Genomic DNA, 12860 nt, shown 5'->3' on the forward strand with positions numbered 1-12860 from the left:
CATGCAGATATTACAGAACACTTCTCCAGTGTAGTTTCATACTTAGAATGTTTATTCTGTGTTCTGAAATAATTGAGCCCATAGGAAACTCTGTCTCAACATGTTATTCTAGAGATGTGCCAAATGTACTATTTAAATATAAGTTAACTTAAATTTACGTTAATGAAACTTAAAATAAAAATTCAGTTTTTCAATCACATTAGCCACATTAAAAAACGTTTTTAAAAGTTTATTTATTTATTTATTTATTTATTTACTTATTTACTCATTTTCAGTTTATTTAAGTTTATTACAAGCACGGTAGGGGTAGAGAGAGAGAGGGAATTAATTCCAAGTAAGCTCAGCACCTTCAGTGCAGAGCCCGATGCAGAGCTCAAACTCACAAACTGTGAGATCGTGACCTGAGCTGAAACCAAGAGTCTTTCACCTAACCACCTGAATCACCCAGGCGGCCCACAGTACCCACATTTTAAGTGCTTCATTAGCCACAAATGGCTAGTGGCTGCTGTATTGAATAGCACAGAACATTACTATCATTGAGAAAATTCTCTTAGATACTGCTTCTCTAGAGGATAGAGAGGAGGATATTTTTGTAACCATAGGAAAATCAGATACATAGAGTCAGTCATATATATCAACCAGTTACTCTTTCACAGGTTCTTGGGGTTTTTTTATTTCTTGCCTGTACGAAGGAAGTTTGTGAAAGGGAAAAAAGTTAGCGCATTCCTCTACAATGTACTGCTTTCAAATTCATCTGATAGTTAGCTTCTCTTGTGGAAGCTTCAAGTAACTGCTACTGCAAACGTAGTTGGCAGCAGCAGCATCCAGAGTTCAAACATTTCCACCCATCAGAGACAAATTCCCTGGTTCATCCTTCCTATTTCCTTTCTTATTATTCCCTTATTCCTCAGGTGAAGGTAGGCGCAACTTCAGTACCAAGACAAGGTAAGGCTGGCATACATAGAAAGGTAAATGTGTGTGCATGCATGTGTAAATTTTGGAACAAGTGATAGGATTTTTAGAAAGATAATTTTTTTTTTACCAAGTCCTTAGATATCATTTAATTGAATGCCTGCCCCCATTTTACATATAAGTAAACTGAGACTAGAGAAAATGATTGTTCAAGATTGTATTAATAGTAAATGGTAAATCTGGAACTAAAAGCTGTGTTCCATGACATGCTAAATCGTTTGCCATTCCTATTTTAATTTTTTATTTACTACTAACAATTGCTGCAGATACAATGACAAGAATTTAGAGGTAAGACTAATTATTATAATGAATTTCTTATTTTTAAAATGTTGCTTTTTATATGTTTTAAAGTTTTGGTAATTATAATTTTTACAGATTGAAGAAGAGAAGAGGAAAAAAATTGAAGATATGAAAGAAAATGAACGAAAAAAAGTAACTAAAGAATTGGAAGCCTGGAAAGAATGTCAAAGAAAAGCTGAAGAACAAAAAAGAATTCACAGAGAAAAGAAATGCTGTGAACAAGAAAAGCAAATTGAAGAAGAGAGAAAGAAGTTAAACCATAAAAGCCATACTAGAATTTCAGCATCTAGACATCTTGCCACTAAAGGTATTTTCTGGGAAAGTGAGGCCTGTTGGTAAACTAGACAGGTCACTATTTTTGTTATTTATTTACACGATTAGGTCATTATTTTGGTGTGTAGAGAATAAGTACTGTAATATAAAGGCCAAGGTGAAAGATCTCTTTCTTCTTTTAGGAAGTAGTGACATTTTCAGAATACAACGAGCAAGGATTCAGTGTTGGTTTTGCTGTGTGTTTCATTTTGAAATGTATGCAAGTGTTTTTAAATAGGTGTTTACTTCCAGTCGAAAAAGACTTGGAGTGGATTAGTGGTGCCAGGAGCATTCATTTACTTCTTTAGAGATAAGAAAATAGGAATCTCATTAAAATATATTTTCGTCACATGACTCAGGAATACGAGTACTGTTACGCCAACTTACTTGAAAGCAAACGGGGGCTCTTCTGGCCTTTGATCCTGATGTGTTTAGAAATAGGTAAAAGAGCTTTTACTATTGAAAAGCTAGGAGTTTGATTTTTTATTTACTTTACTTTACTTTATTGAAAGCTAGGAGTTTGATTTTTTCTGATTTTAGAATATTAAACTTTGTTTTGGGTATACTTAGTAAATGGAATATTTTGTACCAAAATCACTCCTATAATAACAATAATTAACATTTATTGGGTGATCTCTCTATGCCAGGTGATTTTATTGATTGTGTGACTCAGTCTTGACAACAACACTTTGACCTAAGTGCTGCTTTTCTTATTAGAGGAAATAGATGTTCCAAAATGATATACAACGGCCCAACAAGTAAACCTGTGGGATTTGAACCCGATCTTTTTGCACCTGAAACCTACACTCTTCTTCTAGACTATGTATCTTTACTACTTTAAGTGAGGTCTAGTGTGTTGAAAAGTCATTAAATGACCCTAGGACTTAGGAACCATGATTATCCCTGTTTTCCAGGTGAGAAAAGGCATAGAGAGTCTTACTAGCCCAAGGTACCACTGCTAATAAATGGCAGTCAGAAGTTTGGATGCAGGTGACCAGGCTCTAGAGTAGGCGATGACAATTGTTGTGTTATATTGCTACACAGGCAGGCAGATTAGCCATGTTCATTATTTAATTCATAACATATGCTGGCAGGGACTGTTTGTATGTAGGGAAGAAGTACTCAAAGCATATAATACTGGTTTGGAAAAGTATTTCCTTTTAAATGTTTGTTGTCTAGCATCCCAAAGCCATAAAATAACTTTGAAGAGTGACTCAGTTTGTGTTTAACCAAAATATTACTAATGATGAAATAGCTAAACCTCAGAAGTTGTAATTACCAGTCNGAAGCTAGGAGCCAGACTGTGACACAATTACTTTGCAGGGCATAGCAATTAAAAGTGATGTGACATCCATGCTCTTCTATACCTAAAACTTAAATATTGGGGGGTGCATTTTGATGAAAACTATGAAGTATTTTATATTAAGGTGATTATAGAAGTAAAAAGTTTCAAGAGGTACCTGAGTGGTTCACTTGGTTAAGCATCTGACTTCGGCTCAGGTCATGATTTTACAGTTTATAAATCTGAGCCCCATGTCAGGTTCTGCACTGACAGCTCAGAGCCTGGAGCCTACCTCAGATTCTGGTCTTCCTCTCATTCTCTGCCCTTCCCCAGCTTGTGTGTTCTCTCTCTCTCTCGATCTCTCTCTCTCAAAATAAATAAACATTTAAAAAACTTTTGATAAGATTTTATGTGATTTCAAAAATCAACTTAGATGTTTGGAATTTTGATTGTTGCATTCATTCTTTGGCACATGAACAAGCAAGACTCATAATTTATAATAGAATATGAGTATATATAATATATAGATAAGCCACTTTTATACACACAATTATAATAATGTAATAGACAAACCACTTTTTATCTACAGAATACAAATAGTGTGGCAGGTGCTGCAGGTTTCCTACTCAATATATATTCTCCCCTTAGTTTTTACTAATAGCATCATGGTTTGGGGGAGGGGACAGAAGCAATGTGCTCAGCTAGAAAACCTTGCCTCTTGAAAATTTAAATACCAATTGAATATTTGAAAAATTAAAGAATAATTACAATTTTGCCTTTAGATGTGATAATGTAGTTAGATTTAGAAAATCCTTATCTCTGGAGCACCTGGGTAGCTCAGTCAGTTAAGCATCTGACTTCAGGTCATGATTTTGTGGTTTCTGAGTTTGAGCCCCATGTCAGGCTCTATGCTGACAGCTCAGAGCCTGGAGCCTGCTTGAGATTCTATGTCCCCCTCTTTCTCTGCCCCTCGCCTGCCGCACTCTGTCTCAAAAATAAAGAAATGTTTAAAAAATTTTTTACATAGAAAGTAAGTCCTTATCTCATAAAGATACCTACTGAAATATGTATGGATGAAAAAATATGATGTCGAAGATTTGCTTCAAAATAATATGGTATGTGAAAGTAGATAGAAGCAAAGATGAAGTGACATTGACCAACAATTGAGAATTAAGTCAAATCATGAGTGCATGATGGTTAATTATTCTGTCTACTTTTGTATATGCTTGGAATTTTTTAATTATAAAAAGAAAAAATGAAGAACAAAGTATACTGAATCATTTTTATAAACAAAGTAATCTTGAATAACTAGGGAGTTTTTGTTTGTTTGTTTTTTTGTTTTGTTTTTGGTTGTGTTTTAGTTTCCAAATGTATAGAATGGAAATGACTATATAATTCTCATATGTAAAATTTCCTGGATCTCTTTGTGTATAAATTATAGTGTATGATATTTATTTGCGGTGTTTTAAAACAATTTTAATGTTTATTCTTGAGAGAGAGAGAGAGAGAGAATGAGTGGGGGAGAGGCAGAGAGAAAGGAAGACACAGAATCTGAAGCAGGCTCCAGACTCTGAGCTGTCAGCACAGAGTCTGATGCAGGTCTTGAATCCACAAACTGCAAGATCATGACCTGAGCTGAAGTTAGACGCTTAACCGACTGAGCCACCCAGGCGCCCCTATTTGTGTTTATTCTAAGGCTTTGTTTTAATAAACTTTGGGCTGGGGTACCTGAGTGGCTCCATTGGTTAAGTGTCCAACTTCAGCCCAGGTCATGATCATGGTTTGTGGGTTCGAGCACCACGTCCAGCTCTGTGCTGACAGCTAGCTCAGAGCCTGGAGCCTGTTTCAGATTCTGTGTCTCCCTGTCTCTCTGACCCTCCCTTGCTCACGTGTGCTCTCTCTCTCTCTCTCTCTCTCTCTCGTTCTGAAATAAATAAAAACATTTAAAAAATAAATAAACGAACTTTGGGCTGCTTAGATTTATTATTATAAATAAAATATATCCTTATATCTTAGGATTTTCTTCTACTGTCTTACTTTGTGACATATTTACCAGATTTTCTTTTGCATTCTTTTTTCTGTTTTTCTGTCTTGGATTTAAGAAGTGTTCTTAATTACTTTATTTTCCTTCTACTAATTTGAAAGGTATGTATTCTATTTTCGTTCTTTGAACGATTAATATTAAATTTTTTGTATCTATTTTGGCATATAGATATAATTCTAATTATTATATTTTAACACACATATTAAACAAAGTTTTAAGGTTAATCTCTACCATACTTGTAAATATTACAAGGAAATTCAGTAAAAGTAAATCCTTGGGGGCACCTAGGTGGCTTAGTCAGTTGAGTGTCCGACTTTGGCTCAGGTCATGATCTCACAGTTCCTGAGTTCCAGCCCCACATTGGGCTCGCTGCTGTCAGCATAGAGCCCACTTCAGATCTTCTCTCCCCTTCTTGCTCTTGATCTCAAAAAAAAAAAAATAAACATTAAAAAAACTTTATAAAAAAGTAAATCCTTTAATAGTTCTTTAATGAAGATTTATGGGTATAAGTTCAATTATTGTCTTTCTATTTAAAAAAATTTTTTTAAGTTTATTTTGGGAGAGAGAAAGAGCGTGCATGCGAGCACAACAGGGGAACAGCAGAGAGAAGGAGAGACAGAATCCCAAGCAGGCTCCACACCATCAGTACAGAACCCAATGTGGGGCTCAAACTCAAGAACTTTGAGATCATGACCTGGGCTGAGATAATGAGTCAGATGCCTAACCTACTGTGCCACCCAGGTGCCCTGATTATCTATCTATCTATCTATCTATCTATCTATCTATCTATCTATCTATCTATCTATCTATCTTACAAATAGTTTATTGTCAAGTTGGTTTCCATATAACACCCAGTGCTCATCCCCACAAGTGCCCTCCTCCATGCCCATCTCCCCCCTCCCCCCCCAACACCCATGATTATCTTTATATTTTTACTTGTTGAAGCATGGTTTGGCTGGTGATAATTATTTTCCATCAATATATTGAAGATATTTTTCTATTGCCTTTTGCCCTCTAATGTTGCCGAGAAGTCTGCTCTTGATCTAAGGTAATCCATGTTTTGTGTCTGGCTGCTTTAAAATTCTTCACTTTGATGTACTTTGATTTTATAAGTCTCAGTGCAGTTTTATATTTGTTTCATGTCAGAACTGGCAATTTATTTTTATTAAAGAACTTATATCTTCAGTCATTTCTGGGGAGTTCTAAGTTATTGTCTTCAAATATCATCTTCCTCTGTTTTATTTATATTTATTAATTACATTCAGATATCTGTATTAAGATATCTGTATTAAGATTATCTTAATTGTATTAAGATAATCTGTATGTTATCCTCAGATTTCTTCAAGTTTGCAAATTTTCAACTATGCTTAATGTGCTGCTAAACTTTTCCTAAAGTTTTATATTTTAGTGACGGTATTTTCATTTTGGATGTTCCTTTTTTTTTTTTGCTTGTTCTTTTGTCATTTTTGTTTCTTATTTGTTCTTTTGTCATTATTTTCTTAGTTTTTCATTATGGCATTAGCCTGTTTTTGCTCCTTAAATAAACATGTTTAAAATTATTATTTTAATCTCTTTCAGATTATTCTATTCTTTCAAGTTCTTAGGAAGCCATTCCTCCTGTTTGTTGTATCTGCTAACTGTTCTTCATGCTGGATTGTTTCCTTCCTTCCTTCATGATTGTTTCCTCATGTGATTTATGTGTTCATCTTCAGCAAGGATTTTTTGTTTAATGAGTGCATTTTAAAAAAATCTCAGGTGTTCTGAATTGTGGGAGTAAGAGTTGCTCAGAGGGATACCTGGAATTTTGATTTCTCACAAGAGAAATTTTTTTCTCCTCCTATCCAAAATTCCAGGAAGAATAGCCTTCGCTTTCCTGAACCAGTGGGCAGAGATTTTATAAGTATCCTTTTCACTAAGGGTGTGGCCCTTCTAAGCTTCTAGTTTCATTTCCAGCTTCTCACCTTTGTAACTATATCAGCATTAATTTTCCAACCTTTAGCCTTTATATATGTATTTTACATATAGATATAGATACATTTCCAAACAGTTTTTTAAAATTTTTAGTTAGTTAACATACAATGCAATATTGGCTTCAGGAATAGAATTCAATGATTCATCACTTATTTTTTTAAGTTAATTTTTTAATTTATTTTGAGAAAGAACTAGAGAGGAATCAGGGGAGGTGCAGAGAGAGAAGGAGACAGAATCCCAAGCAGGCTCTGCTGTGTCAGCAAAGGGCCTGAAAGTCATGAACCATGAGATCATGACCTGAGCCAAAATCAAGAGCTGGATGCTTGGACGACTGAGGCAACCAGGCACCAGTTTCATCACTTACATACAACACCCAGTGCTCATCACAACAAGTGCCTCCTTAATACCCAACACCCATCTAGCTCATTTCCCACCCACCTCCCTCCAGCAACCCTCAGTTTGTTCTCTATCATTAAAAGTCTCTTGTGGTTTCTTTCCTTCTCACCTCTTCCCCTCTTCCCATATATTCATCTGTTTTGTTTCTTAAATTCCACATATGACTGAAATCATATGGTATTTGCCTTTTTTGATTGACTTATTTTGCATATCATAATACATTCTAGCTCCAATCATGTCATTGCAAATAGCAAGATATCATTCTTTTTGATGGTGAGTAATATTCCATTATATATATATATATATATATATATATATTCCACATCTTTATCCATTTGTTAATTGATAGATATTTGGGTTCTCTCCATAGTTTGGCTATCGTTCATAATGCTGCTATCAACAGTGGGGTGCATGTAACCCCTTCAAATCTGTATTTCTATATCCTTTAGGTAAATATCTAATAGTGCAATTGCTGGATCATAGTGTTCTGTTTTTAGTTACTTGAGGAACCTCCATACTGTTTTCTAGAATAGCTTTACCAGTTTGCATTCCCACCAGCAGCACAAAAGGGTCCCTCTTTCTCTGCATCCTCACCAACATCTGTTGTTGCCTGAGTTGTTAATTTTAGCCGTTCTGACAGGTATGAAGTGGTATCACATTGTGGTTTTGATTTGTATTTCCCTGATGATGAGTGATGCTGAGCATCTTTTCATGTATCTGTTAGCCATCTGGATGTCTTGACTTTGGAAAACTGTCTGTTGATGTGTCTTGCCCATTTCTTCACTGGGTTGTTTTTTGGGTGCTGAGTTTGATAAGGTCTTTATAGATTTTGGACACTAACCCGTTATCTGTAATGGCATTTGCAAATATCTTCTCCCATTCCATCAGTTCCCATTCAGTTTTGCTGATTGTTTCCTTCACTGTGCCGAAGCTTTTTATCTTGATGAGGTCCTAATTGTTCATTTTTACTTTGGTTTCCCTTGCCTCTGGAAACATGTTGAGTAAGAAGTTGCTACAACCAGGGTCAAAGAAGTTTTTGCCTGCTTTCTCCTCTAAGATTTTGATGGTTTCCTGTCTCACATTTAAGTCTTTCATCCATTCTGAATTTATTTTTGTGTATGGTGTAAGAAAATGGTCCAGTTTCATTCTTCTGCATGTTGCCATCCAGTTTTTGCAACACCATTTATAGAAGAGACTATATTTTCTCCTTTGGATATTCTTTCCTGATTTGTTAAAGATGAATTAACCATAGAGTTGTGGGTCCAGTTTTGGGCTTTCATTCTCTTCAGTTGATCTATGTGTCTCTTTTTGTGCTAGTACCATACTGTCTTGATGACTATAGCTTTGTAATATAGCTCGAAATCTGAAATTGTGATGCCTTCAGTTTTATTTTTCTTTTTCAGAATTGCTTTGGCCATTCAGGGTCTTGTGTGGTTCCCTACAAATTTTAGGTTTTATTGTTCTAGCTCTGTGAAAAAATGCTGTTGGTATTTTGATAGGGATTGCATTATATGTGTAGATTGCTTTGGGCAGTACGGATATTTTAACAATGCTTGTTCTTCCAATCCATAAGCATGGAATGTTTTTCTTTTTCTTTCATAAGTGTCTATAGTTTTCGGAGGACAGATCTTTGACCTCTTTAGTTAGGTTTATTCCTAGGTATCTTTGTGTGTGTGTGTGTGTGTGTGTGTGTGTGTGTGTGTGTGTGTGTGCATGCGCAGTTGGAAATGGTATCGGTTTTTCTTTTTTTTTTTTTAATGTTTTATTTATTTCTGAGAGAGAGAGAGAGAATGAGCAGGAGAGGGTCAGAGAGAGAAGGAGACACAGAATCTGAAACAGGCTCCAGGCTCTGAGCTGGCTGTCAGCACAGAGTCCGACACAGGGCTCGGACCCACAAACTGCTAGATCATGACCTGAGCCGAAGTCAGACACTTAACTGACTGAGCCACCCAGGAGCCCCTGGGATCGGTTTTTCTGCTGCTTTGTTATTGGTGTATAGAAGTGTAACAGTTTTAGGCACATTGATTTTATATTCTGTGTCTTTGCTGAATTCATGTAGCAATTTTTTGGTGGAATCTTTTGGGTTTTCTTCATAGGGTATCAGGTCATCTACAAATAGTGAAGGTTTGACTTCTTCCTTGCCAATTTGGATGCCTTTTATTTCTTGTTGTTGTCTGATTGCTGAAGTTAAAACTTCCCATACTGTGTTAAATAGTAATGATGAGAGTGGACATCCTTGCCTTGTTCCTTACCATAGGGGATCCAAACAGCTTTTTGTCAGCTTTTGAATTACTCCAGCTGTAAATCACTGATAAGACTTTTTCTTTGCTTACCTTTTAAACTGAACTATATATTTGGACCTTTTTATTTGTTATCTTTTTATCAAGCATTTTATGTGTTTATAGCATTTTATCTGGAAATTGTAAAATTTTATAAAAACTTAAACTTATGTTTCTAGAAATAGAAAGATAAGTTTCTTTTATTCTTTATTTTACTATTTGTCTTATTTTACAGTAAGGTTTTGGAAGTTAGATACCTTATTTTTTTTTAGGATGGATACTCCATTTTTAATGTAACCAGTGGTCAGGGTGCCTGGGTGGCTCAGTCAGATGAGCATATGACACTTGGATTTTGGTTCAGGTCATGATCCCAGGGTCATGGAGACATGTTCTGCATTTGTGCTGAGTGTGGAGCCTGCTTGAGATTCTCTTTCTGTCTCTTCCCCATCCTCCTGCTTCCACGCATGGAACTCTCTCTCTTTCTGAAAAAAAAAAAGTAACTAGTGATCACCTTAATGTTTTTAATTAGCATTTAAAAATGTTTATTTTAGCAAAATTAGTAAGAAATTTTTTTTTAATTTCTCATTATGGAAAATAGTTCTTATTCCCCTCATGTTTATTTTAGTAATCATTAATATAACAATCTGAAATTATATACTTCATTTTAACTTTTTATTCTCCTTTCCTTTTGTTGTGCTCACATTTAATCTTATTCATAACATTTAAAAAAATTTTTTAATGCTCATTTATTTTTTGAGAGAGAGAACGTGTCTGATGAAGGGGCAGAGAGAGAAGGAGACACAGCATTGGAAGCAGGCTCTAGTCTCTGAGGTGTCAGCACAGAGCCTGATGCGGGGCTTGAACTCACAAGATTGAGAGATCATGACCTGAGCTGAGGTCAGACGCTTAACCACTGAGCCACCGAGGCACCCCTTATTCATACCATTTTTAGTGTGTTCTCCACTATTTAGAAAATCCATTCTTTTCATTTGTTACCATTAAGTTCCCTACACTTGGGTTCTTAATTTCATTTCTCCATTTTCTGGAACATTTCTTTGAATATATTACAGTAAAACCTTTGATTGTTAATAACTTATTCTGTGAGTGTTCCTCAAGACAAGTAAACATTTCTGATAAGTTTTAACTTAATAAACGAGCAATGTGTTGCAATATGAGTTGTATGTGATGCTGAATGTCACGTAGTCACAGCTGAGTCCATGGTTCTCTCTCTCTGGGGGATTGTGGGTAATCGCCTACCATGCTCCAATGCTCCATCTCAGGCTGTGGTGTTTGGCAGAAATCAGACTTTTCAGAATGTTGGAAGGTGCCCACAACTGGCACTAGTGTATGTTTTGTCGCTTCAAGACAGCTATGGAGAGTCCTTTGTCTTTTATACAAGAGTAAACTTAGGAATGCTTTGCTTCCTTCTAGGTCAGGCTGACTGCCAATATAGACCCTTTCCTCTGCTGCCTTATTGCCAGTTACATTAAATACAGTATATGACAAGAGTTTATTAATACTGTACTGTAGTCAACATCCATGTAAGCATATACAATGGCCCCCATGCAGAAAAAGATTCCATTGAACCAATAGATAGCAGTAATTTCTGTTAGTGAGTGAAAGTCGTCCTACACGATAAATTACCTCTCTCTTACCTCCCTCACACCAGCCATGTAGGTTTTCAAAAGCAAGTGCAGGTTAATTTGTTTATTTTTTTCTATTTTCTACTTTATTTATTATTTTGTATTATATTACAGTATTATAATCATTTTTATATGAGTATTTTGGGGTTGTGGAATGAATCATCTGAGTTTACATTATTTCTTATGGGGAAGTTTGCTTTGATACATAAGCGTTTTGGATTCTAAGCATGTTTCTGGAACAAATTATGCTCACAAACCATAATTTTACTGTATTTAGAAAAGACAGCTAAGTAATATATTTACTTAGTTCTTACATATCTAGGAATGTCTTTTGCCTTTATAAGTAAGCAACAATTTACTTGGATATAAAATTCTTTGGACATTGTATTAGATAATTAAAGTTAATTGTTATAATAAGGAGATCCAAATTATAGATCAAATAAGACAGAAATATAGTTCTCTATAATCTAATACTTTTTATGTAACAGTGATCCATGTAGGCCTGATAGATAACTTTGTTCTGTGCAGCCATTTAGGCTGGTGGGGCCACCTCTGTCATTTCCATTCCTGGATGCTGCAGTTGGCATTGTTTTTTGGCCAATGGGAAATGGAAAGAGAAGTTCTCAGCAAGCAGATTTACCTATAAGATGATGATCTATAAGTTATATACATCACTTCTATTCAGATTTTGTTGTCTCAGATTTGGCATGTAAGTTACACCTAATATTTTTTAAGTTTTAAAGTTTAATCTTTTTAAAGATTTAATCTTTTTAAATTTAAGTGGTTTTAAGTTTGTTATTTTGAGAGAGAGAGCTCCCAAGTGAGCAAGGGAGGGCAGAGAGAGAAGGAGAGCGAGAAACCCAAGTAGGCTTCACACTGTCCCCGTGGAGACTGACTCGGGGCTTAAACTCACAAACCGTCAGATCATGACCTGAGCCAAAATCAGGAGTCAGAGGCTTAACCAACTAAGCCACGCAGGTGCCCCAATCACACCTAACCTTATGGGAGACTGGGTTATATCAATTCTAGCCTGACACAGTCATGTCCTCTCCTAGAACTCAAATTCTGTCTCTAAAAGGAGGAGGGGAGAATAGATAGAATACTAGAAGATAGCTGTCTCAACCACAGGAATCTGTAGAAAACTTACACTCAAATTTTTGTTGATGTTGTTTCTTGTTTGAGTCCTTATTTTTTCCTACTTGTCCCCCACTTCCTTCTCTTGGAAATGTCAGTTTAGGCCATTTTCTAATTTTTTAATTTAGAATTTTTTTTTTTACTTGTATGTATTCATTTTATAACAAAGATATTACTGTCATGTTTGTGGAAAATCTGATTTTCTTTAAAATTTTGATATTTGCCTTTTAAATCTATGTATCATGCTTTTGGTAGTTTTGCAGCTTTTAAACCTGCCTTTCCTTCCTTTTATTCATATAGTTTGCGTTCTAACACATAGATTTATGTCTCCTCTTATATTGGCTTAACGATTATTACATGTATCTTAATAAAAACATACAGCTTTTCATTTTTTTAAAATGTTTTATTTCTTTCTGAGAGAGAGACAGCATGAGCAGAGGAGGGTCAGAGAGAGAGGGAGACACAGAATCAGAAACAGGCTCCAGGCTCTGAGCTAGCTCTCAGCACAGAGCCCAACATGGGGCTTG

The 12860-nt window shown here is 35.5% G+C and overlaps 1 protein-coding gene across 3 annotated transcripts in view; it reads left to right on the forward strand.

The window, feature by feature from the left end:
• Positions 1–12860, forward strand: part of DNAAF4 (dynein axonemal assembly factor 4) — a 64820-nt gene that overhangs the window by 27987 nt on the left and 23973 nt on the right. For all 3 annotated transcript variants that reach the window (XM_077748272.1, XM_077748270.1, XM_077748276.1), the window contains exon 4: positions 1348–1579. In XM_077748272.1, coding sequence (XP_077604398.1) covers positions 1348–1579 — 232 coding nt within the window. The remainder of the gene's footprint in view (positions 1–1347; positions 1580–12860) is intronic.

Source organism: Crocuta crocuta, unplaced genomic scaffold, assembly GCF_008692635.1.
Source record: "Crocuta crocuta isolate KB4526 unplaced genomic scaffold, BGI_CrCroc_1.0 scaffold130, whole genome shotgun sequence".
In the NCBI taxonomy this organism is placed as follows: Eukaryota; Metazoa; Chordata; class Mammalia; order Carnivora; family Hyaenidae; genus Crocuta; species Crocuta crocuta.